General features: G+C 37.7%; 1 protein-coding gene across 1 annotated transcript; it reads left to right on the top strand.

The window, feature by feature from the left end:
- Positions 1-5,443: 5,443 nt before the first annotated feature.
- LOC113199924 (ubiquitin-conjugating enzyme E2 B) lies at positions 5,444-23,548 on the top strand. Its single transcript, XM_026413110.2, has 6 exons — positions 5,444-5,581; positions 7,615-7,695; positions 10,461-10,486; positions 15,034-15,123; positions 19,723-19,811; positions 21,838-23,548. The coding sequence occupies exons 1-6, from the start codon at positions 5,538-5,540 to the stop codon at positions 21,964-21,966; spliced, it is 459 nt and encodes a 152-aa protein (XP_026268895.1). The 5' UTR covers positions 5,444-5,537; the 3' UTR covers positions 21,967-23,548.

Raw genomic sequence — 23,548 nt, 5'->3', positions numbered from 1 at the left:
TTATCAGTTTTTAAATTGGGTAGCCTAAGGAGATTTCACTAGGTATACAGTGCATTGATTTAGGTAAAGATAGTAAATTATGATTTGGTATCTGTTTCTCTCTGTGTAAAATTTTAAAAAAAGTGTTAAATTAAAACGTTGGTCTGGCTTATTGGAATGACATTAATTAGCAACAGTCTTGGGAATTTTCAAAGCTTAATTTTGATATACATGGTGGTGTGTGGTTCTCTTTTAAAATTTTTCAGGCGATTTAATGTAACCTAATATTACTTTAAAAACTTCAGAACAAAGAAAGTAGCTTAATGATCCTAAAGAAACTCCTTCTGATGGTGTCTTTTATATTATCAAGAAAGATCCTATTTTCAGTTTTGTGTGAGCAAATTTTTCTAATGTAAAAAGATAAATTGTGACTTATGGTTAAAATACCTTAGGCATAAAGTTTCTGCTCAGAATTCCGGTTTTCCAGTTCCTTCCAGACCTCAGCCAGGGTTTAAGCTGATATGCAAACAGAAGCAGCTTGGAGCTCAGGCCCAAGGAAAAAAAAAAAGGGGTAAAAGTGTCTTTTTATGGGAACTCAAACCAGATTAAACCAAAGAGTAAATTGTATGGCATTTACTAATTACTGGCCGGTCAATTTTTCTAGGACTTTTGCCTTTTCTTAGATTCTATATTTTTTTTTGAGCTCATGATTTTGTTCCTACAGACAAGTTAATGTTTTTCTGATAAGTTCTATTTTTGATCAACTGGAGTTTTTTGAAACATTACAATGGAGATCTCATTTTCGAAAAGCTACAAGGCCTTCACTATTATGTGTGCACACTCTTGTTATGTGTTGTATGTCTGTATGTGTGTATGTCCATATATCCTGCAGTGATATGACAAATTGACAAATGAGGAGCGCTCATAAAAAAAAAAAATTTAAAAATGAATCCAAATATCTTTGATTCACGTGATTCAAATGGTTCAATTTAAATTGGGTAAACAGATGAAAGTAAAGATGTCTTTGAAATTAAGCTTATAAGTTTTCCTAGGTGTTCAAAAAGGCCCTAATAAAATGTTGATGTCTATGAAATAATCTGCTTAGATTCAAAGGTTTACAGGTATTGTTTCAAAATGTGAACAAAAGGAGGTTAACAGATAAAAAGAAAAACTAAAAGGTTCTAGATTTCTGGATAAGAGTCTATATGGTTAAATAATTAAAAAGTTTAAGTAAATGATATAAAAAAGGTCTGTGTAAGTTTTTGAGCAAGTAATCTTAAAGAAATTAAACAACTGGTTAAACAAGTGCTGTTGTTTTAGAGAATTGTGCTATGTTATTTCTTAAAAAGCTAAACTTGGTTAATATAAAACATCAATGTAATTGGTGCCATTAATGTGTTCATATCTTCCAGGTATACAAGTCTGTAAGGCAGAAGCTTTAGAAAGAGCATTATATCAAACTGGTGTTCTAAAATTGTATGGTAATTTTAGGCTTAAAAAAAAAACATGTTAAAAATTTATTTATACCATTTGTGTTCTGTAACTGTACTTATTATCAATAAGTTATGTAAAGTTCCATACATTTAAATGTATTTTTAAGTTAATGAGAGCCTGATCAATGTAAAGGTTTTATTGCAAAACACAAAAGTACTTTGCTACTTTTCTACAAAAAGTTAAAAGCTTTCAGCCTTTCTTTAATTCGTGTTTTAGATGTGATATTATGTTGTGTTAGCTAATATTCATGTAAATTTGAGCAACAATTTATGTAGACTTTGTAAAATGATGTCTACAAAACAAAGATCAGCTTCAGAACTATAATATTTAAGACTTATGATGAGCCCCGCCTTACTTGAGATAAGGCTCTATGTCCCATCTCATGTAAAAGTGACTATGAAAGAAGTAGGCCAGATTTCAGTACATTTAAGGTTGTGTCCAAAAGTTGGTTTTTGTCACGATTGCCAGGACCTCAAACAGGGAATTATAATGTATAACTCTGCCAAAATTCAAGGTAGCTATTACATAAACTAAATATGTTTTTATCCTAGTTAGTTTTGTTTTGTAGTTTGCTTTTAGATGGTCTAAGGATTGCCTGTTAATGTTTTAAAGAGGTACTGCTTTAAAAACTCACAACCTGGGTTAACTTAAGATAAGGAGTTATCACCTACAGGATAGAGAGATAGGTACTAAAGCCCAGTACTTAGTATAAGGCTGTTAAAACTTATTTGCTAGATGTTTAAGATTAAGTTTTAAAATTAAAGTTAAATTAAAGGGCCAAGAAAACCAATATTTGGCTCTTGCCCTCTGAGTCAGTCTGAATCAGGGATAGGGTACTTCTCCAAAGAGCTCTGCAACTCTAGGCCACATAACCTCCTGATCAGGGAGATTAATGAGACCAGTGGAGGACAGAAAGCCGATCAGTGCATTTGCTGTGAAGAGGAGGGTCATCAGAAAAGGGAGACATCCCTGATGCTTCCGAGGGAAGCCACGTGGTCAAGCAAGGCCTGGACCCATCCCAGCGCAAATGGCACTAGCAGAACTGAGAAGCTGCTGTGAAGTTCCCGAGGACTCCCAGAGAAATTCAGCTGACTCTTATAGAAACAGAAGTCAGTTTGACTTGCTTCATCTTAAACACTTAGCAAAGACAGTCAAAGCCAAAACATAGCTGTTCCTGTGCATTTTAAATAATAATAATAGTTAAATGTAACTTCCATAGATAAGTAAACTATAACTATCAAAAGGAACTGCCAGAATAGTTCTTAGTTTAAGGCCCACAGATATTTCTGACCTACACAGGTAGGCTTGGTGTTTGCTAGTATGGTTATCCAGCCCTAAGTAACAGAATTAGATTTCTCTATTAGACACAGGTCATACTAGTAAAAGGATTTTGCAAGATCAGATAATATTAAATTATTAAACTGTGTCCTAAGGGGAAGGACATCTGTAACCCTAAAAGTTAAATGATATGTTTACAATCCTGGTAACTGGAGGGAACTTATGTACAGTGACACGTTCCAGGTGCTGCAACACTTATTCAGTACTCATGGTTTTTGTTTCTCTCATAGAGGTACCCATCCCCAGATGACAACCTGTTTTTCCCCAACCAGACCTCAAATGGAACTGAAAAGGGAACTCATGTCCCCCCATGTCGTCGTTCCCCCTGTCATCGAGCCCCCTCATGTTCGACACCCCTTTTCAGCCTGAAGCAGCCAGAACGAGCCATCGCCCCTTTTCACTCCTTCTCCTTACGGCAATAAAGTTTCTAAAATTAGGGTAAACAAAGCCAGAATAGATAAGTAAATCAGGTCAGGTTGGATCTAGGAGGCCAATTTTAAGTAAGTTTGAAAAGTTAAAAACTGTCCCCTGAGGATTACTGTTTACCAAGATGTAGAGTCTGCCCAAATAGGCCCACGACTGAGGGAACCATGATTGGTTCCCAAGTTTCCAGACAAAGGGGGGAATGAAAGACCCCAGCCCAACAACCTCAGGCCTAGTTGCAAAACCACCAAGGTATGTCACAAACCTATGCAGGCACCAGAGGTATTTTTCAGATAATTAGTTAGGTGTAACCGGTTGGGAAAGGACAAAGGACCAGGTCCCTAGGCATGCCTGAATGAGCAGGAACAGGAGGACCAGAGTGCAAATATGTAGCTTTTATGTGGTTCTTTTTTAGTAACATACAGTGAAAAACAACTTTGCCCTTTAGGTAATCTATATGCTGGGTTTAAAATTAACCAATAAGAAACCTATTGTTTCCCCCGCGCGAAAACTGCCCCTTTACCCTATAAAAATCTCTGTATCCCCAAGCCCGGTGTGCCAGCTCACCAAAGCTCCGGCTGAGGTTCTGCTGGGCACCCGCAGGCGCCTGTGTCCCCCAATAAATCCCTCTTGCTTTTTGCAGCCAGTGTTTTGTGTGATTCTCCTTGGACAGGGAAACGGGGGGGGGGGGTCTTTTCAGCACTACCATGCCTGGCTACAGGGATTTCTTTTTAGAAATATAGTTTCTCTTTAGCATTTCATTGCATGTAACCCTGCACTTAGGTTGCCCTCCCTAGTTTTGGAGAAGATTAGGATTGCTACTGCGGGAAGTCAAAAAATTAAGAATATTGACATGTGGAATCATATTGTGAATGCACAGCAAGATTTATCAAGAGTTAGGCTTGGCTAACATATTCACCAAGGTTAAAAGCAAGTGGTAGAATTTAAGGTTTGAAGAAAGGAGATATCACGAAAATGGGAACTTTTCCCACTTTAATTCTTTTTGGTTCCATGAAAAGAAAGAGCATGGGCAAATGTGAGGGTTAGGGTTAGGGATCTCATTTCACCTCTTGCCCTGATGAGCTGAAGAATTCCCCAAATGTATAGACAAATTAAGTGCTCAGAATTCTGACCAACCAAAATCCTAAAGGCTGGAATTTTAGGCTATAGAGAGAGGGAATTGAGTGATTAAAGAAAATTGGAGGGGGGGGGCACTTCCAGACTATTTGCACCATCCTTGCTAGTGTAGAAAACCTGGAATGAAGTATCTCAGGCTAGATACATATCTTCAAAGAAAAAAGACCCATAGAGGAAAACTAAATTCCATAGTTGTGAGGATCTTTAAGAGTTGGACATCTACATCATTCTTTTTAGCATCGCCCCAAATTTCCAACACCAGACACCACACTAGAGTGCAGAAACAGGGTATTTGGTAGTCCTAAGGAAGCATTTCAGAAGATTTTACTATGTGTGGGCCCCAGCACCAAATGTTGCATTTATTAGAAGGTAGGCAGATCCTTTTGAGTCATCCTCTCTGCCCCAAGGACCAGAGTTTATAAACCAACAACCAACTAGAGACAAATTAAGTCCAAAGTATTTCTGATTCCATTTTAAAGACAAATCAAAACAAGCTGTCCATTTGGTAAGGACGACTCTGAACTTGGGACAAACAAGAAAAACAACTAATAAGCCCCATAAGTTAAATGACCCTTCCATAGACCTGTCTGAAAGTCAGATCCAGGCGACGTTCTCACGTGACCGGTTCTAATCACGTCACAGGGACACGTGGTTCTAGATACTTCGTCCCCTCCCCCTCAGGGGTGGATTGTTGACAACGCCGCCGGGAGTCACGTGATCTTACGTCATCCCACCTCCTTTCCCTGAAATCTCTGGCCCCGGATGCGTCCCTCTCCCCATCCCGCCGAACCTAAACTAGTGGCGGGGGAGGGGGAAGACAGTAATGTTTCCATTGCGGTGTCTCTTAGTCCACATTCTTTAGTCTGAGCGCGGAGAACACAACTTCTTGTTAAGTTCAGATGGCCAAAATGGAAACGGTCCTAGTCAAGAGGCTCCCCTAACGGGCCCCCCACACGCCCCGCCCCCTTCTCCCCCACTCCTTGCTCTGTGGTACCGGCGGAGGGCGGAGGGATCTGGAGGCGGCGGAGGGAGACGTCATTGCAGGGTTGTTTGTGCAGTCTCGGCCGCGGCGGTGGTGACCCACAGTGATTCGGCGCTGCGCCGGGGGGTGGGGGGGCTGCGCGGGACTCTTTTCTTTCAGACTGACCGCGGGGCAGCTGGGGAGCATGTCCACCCCGGCCCGGAGGAGGCTCATGCGGGATTTCAAGCGGTAAGGGCCTTCTGCTTCGCCGAGATGACCCCCAAAGCTGCGGGTCTGCAGGGCGGGGATCCCGGACATTTTCCCCTTATAACCCTAAGGGGACCACCAGTGGGCCCAGGGGGACCGACGGAAGCCCAGTCGTAGTCTCGGCTCCCACTTCGTCATCCTTGTTGCTCACTATGGCAGGGTAAAGATATCGGTACTACTACTCTTCACCCCCTCCTTAAAAAAAAGTAAAAAGGAGGCGATCAGCTTGCCTAGGGGTCTCTACTGTCCAGTTAGATCAGATGCCCGACGTCTCTCCCAAGCGCTCAAACCATGTCTCTCACCCCTGCACTCTGTAGCGCCCCCTCCCTGCCCCTGAAAGTGAGCTCTTGCAGGCCGCCTGGGCCTCGCCTGCTGCAGTCAGCTTTGTTTCAAGGCCTCTGGTCTCCTCCTCTTTGGAACAGTATTGGGGCGACCCCCATCCCCCCGCGCTTTCTCGGTCTTCAGTGAGGGTGGGGTATACTGTGAGAGGTCCGAAGGTGATTAACCCAACCCACGAAACCCTACTCTACCCCCGCCCTCTTGAAAGGACCTTGAGAGCTGGCCTGGAGACACGGGCCTCGGGCTGCCAGTGCTTTCTGGAACTCGGCTCTGGCTGGTGAATAAAGCCCTATCTATAGCCTCCCGTCTGGAAAAATGCCTTCCGCTAACCTGATACTCCTGGGTCTTCTTTTGTAAAGTAAGGTTTTGTTAGGCGGTGTGGGGGTTAAAGGAGGAAGTAACTTTTTTTTCAGTTTACCTTCTGTTTAATATTTACGAGTACAGAAACAAAATGGTTCAGAAATTTAGCGTTAAGGTTTGTTTTTTTTTTTTTTGGCTGGGGACATTAACCCTGGTTGAGATAAATATAAAACTTAGATTTGCCGCTCAGAAAGTAATCTCTTAACTTCGCCATTATTTTGTGTGGCTTTTGGAAGCCATTGTTTTGGGCCTTGGCTAACAGGCATTTAATTCATTCGTGGCTTCTTTTAACCACTTAAGTTTAGGCCTCAAGCCGTAGTTTCCTCCAAAGCTTCTGTTCATCGTAGGTTAATATACCTGAGGTTGACAAAACAGTACCATTTTTGTTTAGACTAATTGCAAAGTATTTTGCCAGGTGAAAATGGCTATATATATTTATATAATAGGTTTTTTGTTGAGGTTTTTAAATGGTGAAAAAAATCGTCTTGAAATCAATAGGTTTGATTAACTCCCATGACTGAAATTCAGATAAAACTTCCAGTTTATGTCCACATTCTCTTGTTCATTATTGCAATTCTTTGCTTAATTCTGAGTTGAACGCCTGGCACCTCTGGTAGTTTTCCAAGGGTCTTCAGGTTACAAGAATTTGACTGTGACGACTGTTGGAAGCTTTGTCTTGAATCTCCTGGTCTGAGAGGTTGATTTGGCATTAGTGCAGAGCCTTTAAAATAGAGACCCCTGGAATACCTGAAACTTCTGATTACTTTTAAAAGCCATTGTTGTGGGAACTAAAGGAGATGAAGTAAAATTCCTATCTAAAACAGTTTTCTAATTAAATTGAATGTGTTTTTAGTCATTAGGGTATACACAAAGGTTTGCGTGCCTTTTTTTTTTTTTTTTTTTTTTTTGGTAGCAGTTTGCACCAGCAGCTGTGATTAGGACACACAGTCGTTGCATATTGATGGTTCCGTAAAAATATTTTTTGCTATTGAGGTTTTAAATAGCTATTTTTTGGTTCAAGGGGACAGTCATACTGAACACATCAATTCTTGAAGAGAAAATAATCTTAATCTTTTTATTTGAAGAGACATGTTCCTGAAGCGCTTCAAGTTTACAGATAATTTGAAGAGTTATTTAATAAATGTGTATACTTGGTTGATATAATTCTTATGGTTTGTTCCTGTTCAGCACCATAACAAGGAAATGGATTTAGTTTAGTGTCTCAAAATTACTGGTATAGAGTTAGTAGGTGTTCCGCTTGGCCTCCTTGGTGACCTCAGTGTTCAACTTTGAAAATTATCACCCTGGATTTCTAGATTGCAAGAGGACCCACCTGTGGGTGTCAGTGGTGCACCATCTGAAAACAACATCATGCAGTGGAATGCAGTTATATTTGGGTGAGTTGAAAGATTTACCAAATAAGAGGTGTGTGATGAGTCTTTAAGAAAAGTGAATATGTAACAATTATCTAGGAAAGGAGATTGACGTATAATCAGGGACCTTAATAAGAGCTGAAACTGCAATATAAATTGGGAAAAATTTTACTTTTTATTCATTTTGAGATACTGAATACTGAGTCCTGGGCCTAGCACATGCTGGCACTTGCTATTATCACAAGCTACACCCCCAGCCCAAAGAAACATTTTAATGAGGTTGGGCAGATATATACAATTTTTTTACTCTTTGGTGTTCTTATATTTTATTTTGGTTGGTTTTGTTGTGAAGGGTCTTAATGTGTTACTCAGGCTGCCCTAGAACTCCTGGGCCTTAGTGACTCTCCTGTGTCAGCCTCCCAAGTAGCTGGGACAACAGATGCACACCACTGCACCCAGCTACATATAGTTTTATAATTCCTTTAGGTGATTGGCAAAAAATACTGTTTGGAACAAAGTAGAATGGAATAATAAAGGAGAAGAAAAAGATTATTTTTTATAAAATGTGCTGTGCAGATGTTTATGATCATTCTGTTGGTGGAGCTTTAAAAAGGCTCAGAACCAAAAATACTGAGAACTTTCACTGTGGCAAGAATTTAATAGAAAAATTTCACAGCCCAGTGTGAAATAACTGAAGCCATTTTATATAAAGTGAACTACTCTCTACACAGTATATGTTTTATACATATTGCACATCTGCCTCCCCCCTCTTGGTGCTAGGGACTTAATCCAACACTGAGCTACATCGCAAATCCTTTTTATTTTTTCATTTTGAGACAGGATCTTGCAGAGTCTGAGGCTGGCCTCAAACTTATGTACCACCTTGCTGGGACAGATGATATATTCGACTTTTTTTTTTAAATTTTGGTATTGGGAATTGAACCCTGGGGCACTTTACTACTGAGCTGTAGCCCCAGCCGTTTTATTTTTAATTTTGAGATAGGGTCTCTCTGAGTTGCCCAGGCTGCTTTGAACTTGTGATTCTCTTATCTCGGCCTCCCGAGTCAGTGGGATTTCAGGTATGTGCCACCACATCTAGCCACATGGTTTTTTTAAAAATATTTATTCCTAGTTGTAGGTGGACACAATACCTCATTTTATTTTTATGTGCTGAGGATCAAACCCAGTGCTTCATGCATGCTTAAGCCACAACCCAACCCCGAATGTGCTTTTTGATTTAAAATTTTCAATGCCTTTTTTCTCCTTAGAGATCTGTTTTTCTTTCACTCTTAAAACTAGGGTTTTCAACTAAAATGCAAAAGAATATTTTTCATAAACAACTATCAGCACAGACTCGGCTATAAGAGTGTACATTTAAGGGCTGGGGATATAGTTCAGTTGGTAGAGTGCTTGTCTCGCATTTACAAGACCCTGGGTTCAATCTCTAGCACCACACAAAAGTACATTTAAAAACTAGTGGGAAAAGAGTGAAATTCATCCTTCTAGAATAAAGTGATTCTATTACATTCAGGCTGTTACTCTGCTTCTTTGAAATTTTGAATGTGTCTTGCAAGTGATAAACTTCACGCTGCTCTTTTTTTTTAAAGAGAGAGAGAGAACTTTTAATATTTTTTTTAAAGAGAGAATTTTAATATTTTATTTTTTAGTTATCGGCGGACACAACATCTTTGTATGTAGTGCTGAGGATCGAACCCAGGCCGCACGCATGCCAGGCGAGCGCACTACCGCTTGAGCCACATCCCCAGCCCCTCACGCTGCTCTTTAAGAAAGATTAAATGTGGATATGGAGGCAAGGAAGAGATCTGAGCATAGGATGGATATGGTGGTGCATGCCCCTATCCCAGTGACTCTGGAGACTGAGTCAAGAGGATCTCAAGTTTGAGACCAGCAGCCTTGGCAACTTAAAGGGCTGAGGGTGTGGCTCAGTAGTAGGGCACCCTGTGTTCAATTCCCAGTACCACCAAAAAAGAAAAAAAAAAATAATGTTCTAGCTCTGAGCATCTGAGCATAAGAATCTGGTGATTTTTGTGATGCCAGCTTTGTTACCTGAACAAGCGCTATTGTTGATTTGGAAAGCCAAATTTGGCTTGGTGTCGTAATTTCCTTAAAGGTTATTAATTTCCATCTTAAAAGCTATAAAGTGAAAAGATTACTCTTTCTGTTAAGATTACACATTTAGTTGGGCATTGTGGTACATGCCTGTGATCTCAGCCACACAGAAGGTTGAAAAAGAATATTGCAAGTTTGAGGACAGCTTGGGACACTTACAGAAATCCTTTCTTAAAATATAAAAGGAACTGGGCACAATGCTGCACACCTATAATCCCAGCCATTCAGTAGGCCAGGGCAGGAGTATCACAGGTTCTGGGCCAGCCTGGGCACCTTAACAAGACCCTGTCTCAAAATAAAAAGGACTGGGGAATGTAGCTCAGTTTAGAGCACCTGGGTTCAATCTGTAGTACTCCAAAAAAATAAAAAAAGAATACACATTATTCATAAGCTGATTTGGTTTTGTGCTGAAATCATGGACAAGTTTTGTTTTCATAAAACCACTCTAAAAGGAAAAGTAGAAAGTTTAAGTTATTATGCTTCTTTCAATGAAAATCCAAGGCTAAGGTGATATCAAACTCCACCATATCTTTAAAACATCACAAAAAAAATAAAAATGAGCCCCTCTTTCTGTTGGAGTTTTATCTTTTTCATTCTTGAAGATCAGGGAAAAGCAATGTTAAAAAACATCTTTTAATCAGAAATCTTCTTGTTTTCAGACCAGAAGGGACACCCTTTGAAGATGGTAAGTCATTCTTACTGTTTTTTATACTATTAAAAAGGGTACTTTTCTAGTAAGAAATTGTAACACCAATGTATCTACTTGAAGTCACATTCTATTGTAATAAACCAAGTTAACTGAATAAAGCTACTGTGAAATTATAGTTTACAAGGGACTTTCTTCATATATCAGCTTGTATACCTACCTCCATTGCCAGTTCCTTCTGCTACTTTGTTATCTGCCTGTAGAACTGAAAGCATAAGTGGCATGGTCTATGTTGAGAACAGTTTATTTTAGGTGGTCTTGTAGCATGATAAAGAGGTCCCTGAGGGAAATTATGTTTTGTTTTATTTTGCTGTCTAATATTTATAGCTGTTTGAGCTGAAATTTTTCATCTCAAATTGGGTTTTTTCACCATGAGCCAAGAAAATGGAAAACTAGTTCTAATATGTGTATATACTTGAGTTTATCAAATTGATTTTAACCAGACACTATTTTCACTAATTATAGCATGACATTTTAAATATATTTATTAATTCACAATTAAGGGCTGGGGATGTGGCTCAGCGGTAGCGCGCTCGCCTGGCGTGCGTGCGGCCCGGGTTCGATCCTCAGCACCACATACCAACAAAGATGTTGTGTCTGCCGAGAACTAAAGAATAAATATTAAAAATTCTCTCTCTCTCTCTCTCTCTCTCTCTCTCTCTCTCTCTCTCTCTCTCTCTCTCCTCTCTCACTCTCTCTTTAAAAAAAAAAAAAAAATTCACAATTAATCCATCAAGGGTATTTGTACAGGAATACTGACCGCAGAACTATTTGTAAGGAGATAACCTCAATGCCTGGTAGGGGAAATGGTTAAGCAAATGATGATGGACTCTGGAAGTTATGTACCAGTTAAAGAATAAGGTAGATCTGGACATATGTCTGAGTAGGCAAAAAAGTTGCAGAATATGTTGTAACATCCCATTTTTACTAAACACATGTGTCTTAGAACATATGAACCACACTATTGTTAGCAATTATTTCTAGGTAAGGTAAAGAATTAAAGGAGGTACTTAAATGTCTTAGGTGGGCACAGTGGCACACGCCTATAATCCCAGTGACTCAAGAGACTGAGGCAGGAGGATTTCAAGTTTGAAGCCAGCCTGTGCAATTTAGCAGAACCCTGTCTCAAAACTTAAAAAATAAAATAAAAAGGGCTTGGATGTCACTCAGTGCAACTATTTTCAGTCCCAGTATTAAATAAAATGATGAAACTGCCGAAGTTATTAGTATTAAATTCTCACCAGTGTATTCTTTGTGGGCTAGGCATGGCATTAGACACATGTAATCCCAGTAATTTGGGAGACTGAGGAGGATCATAAGTTTGAGGCCAGCCCTCAAAATAAAAAAATCAAAAGGACTGGGGATGTGGCTGAGTGGTTAAGTGTGGCTCCTGGGTTCAATCCCTGGTGCTTTAAAAAAACAAATTCTATGTGATGAAGTAAGAATTATGAATAAAGCACTTTCTCTACATACCAAACTATTGTCTTCTGCAGTCGAGTTGCAACTTGAGCTACTGGTTTGTTTTTGGTTTTGTTTTTTCATGGAACATTTTTTACTTGAATGACTGACAGGGCTGCTGATATAGCTTATTGGTAGAGCACTTGTCTAGCAGGCATGAGACCCTGCTTTTGATCATCAACACCAGAAAATAACTGACAAGACTGTGGTTATTCAAGTTTCAATATATGGCATATGTATTCTCAAAAGTGCCCTAAGTAGGTTGATAGGTTAAGGAAAGCAATTGAAGATATGTGTTACTGATAGTAAAATGATGGTTTCCAAATGTTTAAAGACTTTTATGATGAGAATAATAGGTGATTATTAAGTAATGTGATTTTTTTGAATAGTTTATAATCTGGATGATCCATATAACTTGAATGGATCAGTATTTTCCAGTTGTTGTGATTTTTATAGAATTGTGGATTGGTAAAAGATTTATGCATCTGGGTCTGGGTATTGTGTCTGGGGTTGTACCTCAATGGTAGAATACATGCTTGGCATGCACAAGGCCTCAGATTCAATTGCCACTAACAGCAAATAAGTAAAATTTATGCAGATTACAACATATTTTAATGTTACTGAGTAAGAAAAGTTTGCTGAATTAGGCTTTCAGTTTGTACTTTGCAAGAAATTTTTTTAATTACCATTTCTTTTGTGTAATATCAAAAAAGAATACAGTTATCTATAAAAGTCATGAAAGTACTCCTTTTTTGCTCACATATTTGTGTGAGAAAGGATTTTCTTCATGTACTATACTTCAACCAAAACAACATATTGTAACAGATTGAGTACAGAAGCAGATAAGGATTGTCTTCTGTGAAGCCAATCATTAAAGAGGATTGTAAAAATAATAAAATAGTGCTATGCTTCTCATTAACTTTTTGTTAAATACTCTACCTGGGTTACTGTGTGGTGGCTTTACAGTTTAATTAGTTAGTAGATGTTTGAAGATTTTCCAAGTTGTGATTTTTTTTCTGTATATTTATTTTTTAGATGTAGTTGGACACAATTCCTTTATTTTATTTATTTATTTTTATGTGGTGCTGAGGAACTGACCAGGGCCTTGCACTTGCTAGGCAAGTGCTCTACTCTTGAGCCACAACCCCAACCCTAAATTGTGATTTTTAACAACAAATATCAATAGGTATAATCAGTGATTTGGTGGAAGCAGCCTATACTAATTGATGAGAGCTAATTATTTAAATTTCAGAAAGTTTTTCAAGTTGGTTACTAAAGAGCATTTATTTTAAAGTTAGATTACATCTGAAAGCTGGGCACAGTGACACATGCCTGTAATCCCAATGGCTTGGGAGGTCGAGGCAGGAAGATTTCGAGTTCAAAGCCAGCCTAAGCAAAAGCAGGTGTTAAGCAGCTCATTGAGACCCTTTCTTTAAATAAAATACAAATAGGGCTGGGGATGTGGCTCAGTGGTTGAGTGCCCAAGTTCAATCCTCGGTACCTACCCCCACCCCAAATTACATTTAAAAGCAAAGATTTTAGAAAGTGATAATACTCAAACCTCATCTTTCTTAATGTTTTATTGGTGAATTATAATTATATCTATAATTATGGCTAGGGCCCATTGTGACATGTTTGTGTATGCATATAACATAATTTGGTCAATTTCATTCCCCCATAACTTCCTCTTCCTGCGATCCTCCTTCCTTCTCCTCCCCTTTTTAGCTTTTTTCTCTATCTTCCACATATCAAACCTCATCACTTTTTAATTATTTTTCTCTGTGGTGAGACAACTACAAAATGGTTAACTTTTTGCATACTTCTTCCTGTTTCATGTCCACTTCTTGGCAATGGTGGGACTAAGAGTATTAAGTGGTTCTGAGATCAAAAAGTTAAATATAGCTGTTTTATATTTGCCTGAAATTTTAAATTGTACAGCTACATAATTAAAATGTTATCTTTTACATATAACTCAGTATAAATGTACTTACTAGCATATGCGAAGTACCTCTGTTGCATTAATATGTATACAAATATGAAATAATTACATTTAATGCTTGTATATTTGGCCTCCTTGATCCAAAATTTTCAGACAACAATGTAAAAAGGTAGAGATTATATTCTAAATGTATGACCAGTGGAGGTACAATATATTTTACTAAAAATGAACCTCTAACTTTGGACATTGGAGCAAGGAACTTAGAATTTAGCATTAGAAAAGCGTGTTATTTTAATTGCATTGGTGGAATAAGGAAAGACTTGCAGAAACAACTGTAATGATTTAAAGTTTTGTTTACTTCATTAGTAAGTTTAGCTTACTGAGTATGTCTAAGGAGCTGTAGTTAGAGGGCTTCTTCAGCCTTTACACATGTTCCTCTAAATGAAAGGACTCTAGATAAAAAGCACAAAAGAAGTCTAGAAAGGCAAACACAAAACCATTGATAGTGGCTATTTCTTAGAATTAGAACTAGAGTTGAAGGTCCTTTATGTACTCTGAATGTGTTGACTTTGTAACAAATGGATAATTTTTTTAAATGCCTGTCTCTGTTCACCATTAAATACTGATTTAGACTGACCAAAAACCAACAGTAGGCATTTACACAAAAGCTTAATGGTTCTTGGTATATTCAAATGAAGGGATTGGTATTGTGGAAAGAACTTTTCATACTAGCGCCCATACCTAATGTGGGTCTTTTGCCATGTGGTAGTCAGCCGCTCTCAGAATCTTTGATCTTCCCCTTCTAAGCTATGATAAACTATATGTAGTTCTTCAAGTACATTTTAAATCTTGGTAGCTAGGAACCAGTTGTCTTAAAAAAAAAATATATATATATATACATATCTGCCAATAGCATTGGGAATAAGCATAAAATGCTTATTCCCCAAGTGCTTGCCAATGTTGCATGTTACCAGTCTAACATAGAGGTACGTTAGTATTTTTTGTATGCTGTACCACAGTTCACATAGAAAATTTTTGTGTGGTTGTGCAAACGCCAGTATGGGTTTGAGAACTAATAAACTTAAAAGTTGTGTTTCTCTTTAATTATTTTGGTTTGTTTTCTATCTAGGTACTTTTAAACTAGTAATAGAATTTTCTGAAGAATATCCAAATAAACCACCAACTGTTAGGTTTTTATCCAAAATGTTTCATCCAAATGGTAAGTAGCAATTTATTACACTTCACAAATGATTGGGGTAGGAGCTTCTTTTCCTCCTTTTAGGTCTTGTCCCTTACTTCTCTCAATTAGGGCCTACTGGTAGATGTCCATCTTAGCTACATTATTGTAGCTGGATTCTATCAAGCTTCCAAATTTGAGGTATTTTTTTTTTTCTTTGTTGTCTTTTTTGTTTGTGGTACTGAGGATAATCCAGTGTCCAGGGGTACTCTACCACTGAGACACATCCCAAACCCCTTTTTATTTTGAGACAGGGTCTTGCTAAGTTGCCTGGGCAGACTGTGAGCTTTCAATACTCCTGCCTTAGCCTCCTTTGTGACTGGGATTACAGGCATGTACCACCACACCTGAAAAAATTTTTTTGTTTTAATAACTTCTGGGGGTGGGGTACTAGAGATTTAACCCAGAGGTACTTTAACGCTGAGCTACATCCCCAGGCCTTTTTATTTTTGAGACAGGGTCTCATTAAATTGCTTAGGGCTTCACTAACTTGCTGAGACTGGCCTCAAACTTGCAGTCCTCCTACCTCAGCCTCTCCAGTTGCTGGGATTACAGGCATGCTTCACTGCACCTGGCTTGTTTTAATAACTTTTGAAAGAAAAGTAATAGGTATTTGTAGAACTGTGAACAATACCAAACTTTTTCATCTAAAATCTAGCTTTTAAAAAATACAAACTTGAACTGGGCCCAGGGGCTCGTGCAGTAATCCCAGGGGTTTGTGAAGCTGAGTCAGGAGGATTATAAATTCAAGGTCAGCCTTAACAATTTAGTGAGACCTTGTCTCAAAATAAAATAAAAATAGGGGGGACTAGGGTTGTGGCTCAGCAGTGGAGTGCTTGCCCAGCATGTGCAAGATCCTGGGTTCAATCCTCAGTACCACATAAAAATAAATTAATAAAATGAAGGTATTGTGTTCAACTACAACTAAAAAGTAAATATTAATAAAAATTAAAATAGGGCTGGGTATGTAGCTTAGTAATATAAAGTGCCCCAAGGTTAAATCCTCAGTGCCAACAACAAAAAAAAAATTTACAACTTTGGGGCTAAGATGTAGCTCAACTGTAAAGTGCATGCCTAGCATTCACAAAGCTGTGGGCTTAGTTCCCAGTACCACCACCAAAAAAAAAAAAAAAAGTTAATGGGGGGGGATACAATTTTGCTTATACATAATTGGCAATGTGTTATATATGAATTTTATATATGTGTATATATGTGTACATACACCCATGCATTGAATATTTTCCCTTATTAAATATTCTATATTCTGTGTATATGTGTACATGCACTTTGTATTGAACCCAAGGCCTCACACATACCTAGGTACTAAGTACTGGGCTACATCTCTGGCCTGAATCATTTTTAATAGCTATAAATGTTCTATTATATAGATCACCTAGATCTATTTAACCAATGTTATTGGGTTTTGGTGGGTTTGTTGTTGTTTGTTTGTTTTAATATTTTTTTTTTTAGTTGTAGATTGACACAATACCTTTATTTTATTTATTCATATGTGGTGCCAAGGATGGAACCCAGTGCCTCACACATGCTAGGCAAGCACTCTATCACTGAGCCACAACCCCAGCCCTGTTTTGTTTTGTTTGCTTGTGGTACTGGGGATTGAACCCATGTTTGTGGTTTAAACAGCACATTGAACATTCTTGAAATGTTCTGAAATTCTTTTTAGGTGTCAGTTATTGCTTCTTCAGAAAAAGTTTTTCAAAATAAGATTTCTGGGTTAAAAGCTATTTGCATCATTACTTAGTCGATTGAATGAATGAATGGATAACTTTTGAAAATAAATTTGGTCTTCCTCGACTTCATAAAGTTTATATCTGTTAGGTTTAGATTAGGAAATTTGGGGTTTGGTGAACACCTTGAAGTGTGCTGGAGGATATCTCGCCCAGAGAGGGAATAGAAGCTCCAGGCACATGCTCTGCCCCTCCCATGTACTGCCCTATGCATATCATCACCTTAACTGCTCCCTAGTTATATTCTCTATAACAAACTGGCAAATGTAAGTAAGAAATTATCCAACATGGGTGTGGGAGTCATAGAAATCCCCAGTTTATGTCTGATTGTTCAGAAGCATGGGAGGTATGGATTTATAATTGGTATCTGAAGCACGACCTTTTCTGGCACTGAGTTCTTTAACTTGTGGGATCGGGCACTAACTCCAGGTAAATGGTGTCAGGGTGAATTGAATTGTAGATACCCAGTTGGTGTCAGGGAATTGTTGGTGTGGGGAAAAACTCTTGACACATCTCTTGTCAGAGCTGTTATGCATATAGAGAAACAATGTTTTTCACCAAAGTGTCATTTCATCCACAACAGTGATTTCAACTGCCACCACCCAACCAAGGCACAGCTGAAGCTGTGTCTCTTGACCTGATTTTTCTCAGGATTTTTCTGTTAGTAATACAGTAGCCCAGGGCTGAATTGTGGCTCAGCAGTAGATCACTCGCCTAGCACAGGCAGGACCCAGGTTCGATCCTCAGCACCACCTAAAAATAAAGGCATTGTGTTGTGTCCATCTACACCTAAAAAATAAATATTTAAAATAATAATAATAATAATACAGTAGTCCAGCATGGAGGCACATACCTATACTCCAAGATACTTAGGAGGCTGGGGCAAGAGGATCATAAGTTTGAGACCAGCTTCATTAGCTTAGTGAGGCTTTGTCTTAAAATTAAGAAGGAAAAACAAAACACTAGGGATGTGGTTCGGTCACTGGTACCACAGAAGAAAAAATAATTATGATGATTCTTGGATTATAAATTCTCATGAAAAACTACTTCTCAAAAACTTGAATCTCCTCTTCCACCTAACTCTGTTCATTTAAATGTGGTCTTCCCTGTTAGGTAACTTATTGACAGTCTTGACTTTTTCTTAGACTACATAATAGAGCTCCTTACTCAGAGGAGAGATGTGTTTGTCTGTGTCTGGAATCAAGGTGACCCACCATTTGAGCATCACTAATCTAAAATCCAAAATGCTCCAAAATCTGGAATTTTTTGAGCATTAACATGTCATAAGTGGAAAATTCTACACCATGGAATTTCATTTCACATATAAAATTATTTAAAATATTATAACTGGTCCCAATGCTTCATGCCTGTAATTCCAGTGATTGGAGAAGCTGAGGCAGGAGGATTGTAAGTTCAGGCCTGCCTCAGCAACCTTAGGGAGACCCTCCACAACTTAATGAGACCCTGTTTTAAGCCTGGCTGGGTGGTGCATGCCTGTAATCCCAGCAGCTCAGGAGGATAAGGCAGGAGGATTGTAAGTTCAAAGCCAGCCTCAGAAACTTGGTAAGGTCCCCAGCAACTCAGTGAGACCCTCTCAAAATGAAAGGGCTGGGGATATGGCTCAGTGGTAAAGCACCCATGAGTTCAAATCCCTACTCCAAAGAAAGAAATTAAGTTCTATCCCAAGATATTTCTATATCTATATCTATGTCTATATATATACACACACACACACACACACACACACACACACACACACACACACACACACTACAAAATCTGAAACAATGCCTCAAGCATTTCAAATTTAGGGATACTCAGTTTGTACAGCATTTGGCATTTTGAAGCTATAAGTTGAAGTTGCTTTTTCCTTCTAGTTTGCCTTTCTTTTTTGCTAAGATACATTTGATTTTTATTTTCTGTTTTGGGAAAATTTTTAAGTCATTTAGCATTTATTCCACTGTGTTTTTATTTGGCTTAAAGTTGGTATTGAATCAACCCAAACAAATCAAAGGCCTTTAAATAAAACTGGAAAAGGCTAGAATTGGGGGTTGGGGGGCGATTTGTGAATGGAGAATTATCAACTTAAGCATAATCACAGAGTTATGCCATCATTGCCATGGTCATTTTGTTTTCTTTTTTCTAGACCTGACATGAAGACATTGCATAAGCATTTTATCCATTCATCAATTGATGGATGCTTGGGTTCTAACTGACTTCTGGATTACTTCTCAAAAATAGTTACTAGTTCAAAACTTTAAAATCATCTTGTAGTTTTTTTGTTTTTGTTTTTTTTTTTTTTTTTTTTTTTTTGCTTTGAAGTTGCTGAGTTTGATGCTTCTGTGGAATAAACAGCAAGCAGTTGACTGTGTTGTTTTGAAGCTGAGAGAGGGAGATCTGGGCCAAAGCTAACATTTGGGAGCACTTGAGCACTTGGACAGTAACTAAGGCCAAGGAGTGGTTAGCATCATCTAGTTATATTTCAGTAATGGTTAGGAAGGAAGACAGCCTAGGTTAGTGCTCTGAAAAATGGGAGTATTAAGTGTGGTCTGTCAAAAAAATTTATCCTCTAAGTACATAGTCTCCCAAGTAGGTAAAAATTTGTGTTCATCACAAGAAAATATGATTGATTATTCATGATTTAATTTACAGATACCTGCTGCTTGTATTTTGACATGTAATCTTCTAAATGTTTTACATCTTCCTACATAGTAAACAGAGTAGATATGTCTTTTTTTAAATTAACTGGGCCAAGTATCCTGTTTGTGGTAAGGACTTCTCTTAATAGATAGGCAAAGTTAACATATAACTAATTTTAGTGTTGTCTTTGCAGTGTATGCTGATGGCAGCATATGTTTAGATATCCTTCAGAATCGATGGAGTCCAACATATGATGTATCTTCTATCTTAACATCAATTCAGGTAAGAGTGTGTTACGATATATCATTTTTCAGTGTACTGTGGGATACAGTCAGCTCCTTTAGGACAGGTGAACAAACTTACTTACCAGCACCTGGTAACTAATGGCAGAGCTCAAGTAGAAGCCCATGATTTTCACCTGACTGCTCTGCTCTTTGTTTTTGTTTTTAGAATTGAACCCAGGGGTGCTATTACATGTCAGTTGAACCCAAGTGAGCTACCTTCCCGGTCTAAGTTGCGCAGGTTGGCCTTGAAATTGTGATCCTCCTGCCTCAGCCTCCCAAATAGCTGGGATTATAGGTGTGCTCCTGTGTACCTGGCTTACTTTTTTTATTCGTTAACCATATGAAATCCAGCCCACAATCCATTTCTTTTCTTTTTAATTTGTTGAAGTTCTTTACACAGTTTATAATTTGTTGAAGTTCCTTATGTTTTCCATGAGTTATTTATTAGTTTGTGTTTTTAGAACTTTCATAATCCATTTCTTAATGTGTTCTCATAGGTCAAACTTACTCTTATGTAGCACAGCAGAGATTGTGAAGAAAATCTTGGAGAGAAATATAAAGATAACTATTTAGAAAACCCTAAGAACCTTAAGAAAAAGTGCAGAGAAACATTGAGTATATTGTGCAAGAAATTCTAATAAAATTAAAAATCAACTAGATGCCGTGGCATACCTGTAATCCCAGTGACTTGGGAGGCTGAGGCAGGAGGATCACAAGTTTGAGGCCAACTTCAACTTAGTGGAGTTCTAAGCAACTTAACAAGACCCTGTCTCGAAATAAAAAATAATAGTAAAAAGGAGCTGGGATGTAGTTCAGTGGTAAAGCACTTCTGGATTCAATCTCCAGTTTAAAAAAAAAAAAAATTAAAAATGAGGGGCTGGGGGTGTGGCTCAAGCAGTAGCGCCGCTCGCCTGGCATGCGTGCTGCCCGGGTTCGATCCTCAGCACCACATACAAAGGAAGATGTGTCCGCCGAAAACTAAAAAATAAGTATTAAAAAAATAATAATAAAATTTAAAAAATTAATAAATAAAAATGAGTGTAACCATTTGCCAGAGCAATCTGGCTGAGTTCAGAGTTGACCTTGAAAAGCAGTTTTTCAGGGGCTTTTTAGTTATGTGTATTTGAGAGGAGCAAAAATAACATTTTGGTTTGTGACCTTTATAAAACTTTTTCTATATCACTTTAACTTAATTCTAGTCATATCATCTATTTTGTTCTCTTACTGCTAAATGTATATGTTTTGTTTATCAAAAGAATAAAGATACACCCCCTTAGCCGGGTAAGGTGGCACATGCCTATAATCCCAGTAACTCAGTAGGCTGAAAAAGGGGGATTACAAGTTCTAGACCAGTTTCAGCAATTTAGTAAGACTCAGTTTCAAAATTTAAAAAATAAAAAGGGCTGGGGATGAATGGGGTTTAGATCTAGGGATGTAACTCAGTGATAGAAGTAATTGCCTAACCTGTGAGGCCCTGATTTAATCCCCAGCACTACTAACATAGTTTTATCTTTTGGGACTAGGGATTGAACCCAGAGGCACTTAACCACTGAACCAGACCCCCAAGCCCTTATTTTAAGACAGGTTCTCGCTTAGTTGCCTAGGGCCTTGCTAAGTTGCTGAGGCTGGCCTCAAACTTGTGATCCTCCTGCCTCAGCCTCTTTAGTCACTGGGACTACAGGCATGCACCACTGTGTCTGGAAAATTTAACTTTTGAAAATATTGTTTACTAAAGCATTTATAAGTATCATATCTTAACCAAATTAAGCTGCCTATTTCTTGGCTAATGAAAATCTAAGTATACTAAAGAATATTGTTTTTTTTCTGATTTCCTTGAAATTAATGGTCTGAAGGCAATTTAGAATTGTGTTTTAGAAGCCTAAGTTCTTTTAATATTTTTTTAGTTGTAGATGGACAATATCTTTATTTTATTTATTTTTATAATTTTCATATATTCCATATTTAAACCTTGTTATTTGAAAGAATGACAGTGCAAATCTATTTTTTCTTCTTTTTCTTTCCAGTCTCTGCTGGATGAACCAAATCCAAATAGTCCAGCTAATAGCCAGGCAGCACAGCTTTATCAGGAAAACAAACGAGAATATGAAAAAAGAGTTTCGGCCATTGTTGAACAAAGCTGGAATGATTCATAATAGACAACTGGTCTGTTAATCTTTTTCATCATTGTTGTGTATAATTTACCTCCCAGTAGAAAGGCTAACAAATTTTAAGTGCCACAGGTTTTAAGGATTCTGCAGAAAAAAAGAAAAAAAGTCCTTCAGTTTAGAACCTACAAAAGCTTGTGTATCTTGATTAATGTACTTTTTATTGCATGGTGTGAACTAAGTTATTGCTGCATAAATTTGTAATATATCCTGTTTGTATTTTTTTCCAAGTGTATAATGTTGGTGTGGAGTTTTCATGACAGAATATACACATTTTGTAAATCTGTACTTTTTTCAAATATTGAATGCCTTATTTTTGAATTCTTTAGATTTTTAAATTGGAGAAAAGCACTTAAAAGTTTTTTATATATGAATATTACATGTAAAGCTGTTAAAATACATAACTTCAGTGCAAGAGACTTTGTCACTTATTTCCTTATCTGTGTAGGAGGGGTTAATAAGTCTCTAGCTCTCCATCAATTGATAGTTTCATTTCCAATTTCAAAAAGAACATTTCTATTTTATCAAGAAACTCTTCAAATTTGATTCTAAATACCAAGTATAATCTCCAATTTTATTTTGAATGTACCTATATTAGTTCCAGTTGAGTAATTTTTAGATATAACTGGTTTGATTGTGTCCAACTCTGTATTTAGGCCACTTGTTATAGTTTCTTGCATTACTTATGTTAAACTGTATACCTTCTGTGATTTCACAATTGGTCCTCTACCATGAGCAGAGAACTGATGCAGCTTTTTCTGCTACTTGGTAGCACTTCAAAAGGTTTTTGACTAATGAAGAAAGTAAAACCATAAGCATTAGCATTTACCAAAAATTCATGTCCCAGTATTAGCAATGAATTGGTTGCATTGGTTTGAGAAAGACAGATATTTGGAAGGAATCTTGGTGTAATTTAAATATTTGAAAACTACCTTTTAATGCAATTGCCTATCTGTTTATTCTGGGAAATGTTTAACACCAGGGCCTGCTGAGTTGCTTTCTCTTGTGGAGACTTTTTTCCTTTAAAATCTCCTCTAAGTTGTATAAAAGTTGTACTGCATCTTAGTTTACTGGATAAATTTAAAACACAGTATTGTAGAAAGCTAATACAAAGCTATCCTATGCCTTCAAGTAGTATAGAAAATGGAAAATATACAAGTAAATTCTGTTGAACCACCTGTGTAGTCTCTCTAGTAGTTAAAACAGCTATTTCAGTGACCCCAAAGTTTTTTGTCATGTCCATACCAGTTTCATAGAAATAACCAATAGCGACTTCTCTATTGGAAGATTGGGTTACAGGATAGCAGTATCTACAGCCTCTATTCGTTAAGCAAAGTTTAACACTGGAATGGATAAGTGCTGATGTTTTCCTTTAAAAGTTATTTGAACTTTGGTGCAAATGGGAATTCACTCACTGGAATCATGGCCAAAAACAAGAGATGCTTTATTTAAAGGTACCCTATGGTCTTTATTAATTGTGTAATGCTTCTGTAGTTTAGCTGTAAAACAAATTATAGACCTTTACTCCAGTGATTCCCAATTAAATGTTATTGAATATTGCTTCAATACA

Source organism: Urocitellus parryii, chromosome 1 (genome assembly GCF_045843805.1).
Source record: "Urocitellus parryii isolate mUroPar1 chromosome 1, mUroPar1.hap1, whole genome shotgun sequence".
In the NCBI taxonomy this organism is placed as follows: Eukaryota; Metazoa; Chordata; class Mammalia; order Rodentia; family Sciuridae; genus Urocitellus; species Urocitellus parryii.
The sequence above is the reverse complement of the archived record's forward strand: the minus strand, read 5'-3'. Positions and strand labels throughout refer to the sequence as shown.

What these genes read in the sequence shown, in the direction of transcription:
- LOC113199924 (XM_026413110.2), top strand. Translation starts at nt 5,538, where the DNA reads ATGTCCACCCCGGCCCGGAGGAGGCTCATGCGGGATTTCAAGCG. An exon ending in TGGAATGCAGTTATATTTGG is followed by an intron (nt 7,696 to 10,460) that starts GTGAGTTGAAAG and finishes TCTTGTTTTCAG; the next exon opens with ACCAGAAGGGACACCCTTTG. An exon ending in CAAAATGTTTCATCCAAATG is followed by an intron (nt 15,124 to 19,722) that starts GTAAGTAGCAAT and finishes TTGTCTTTGCAG; the next exon opens with TGTATGCTGATGGCAGCATA.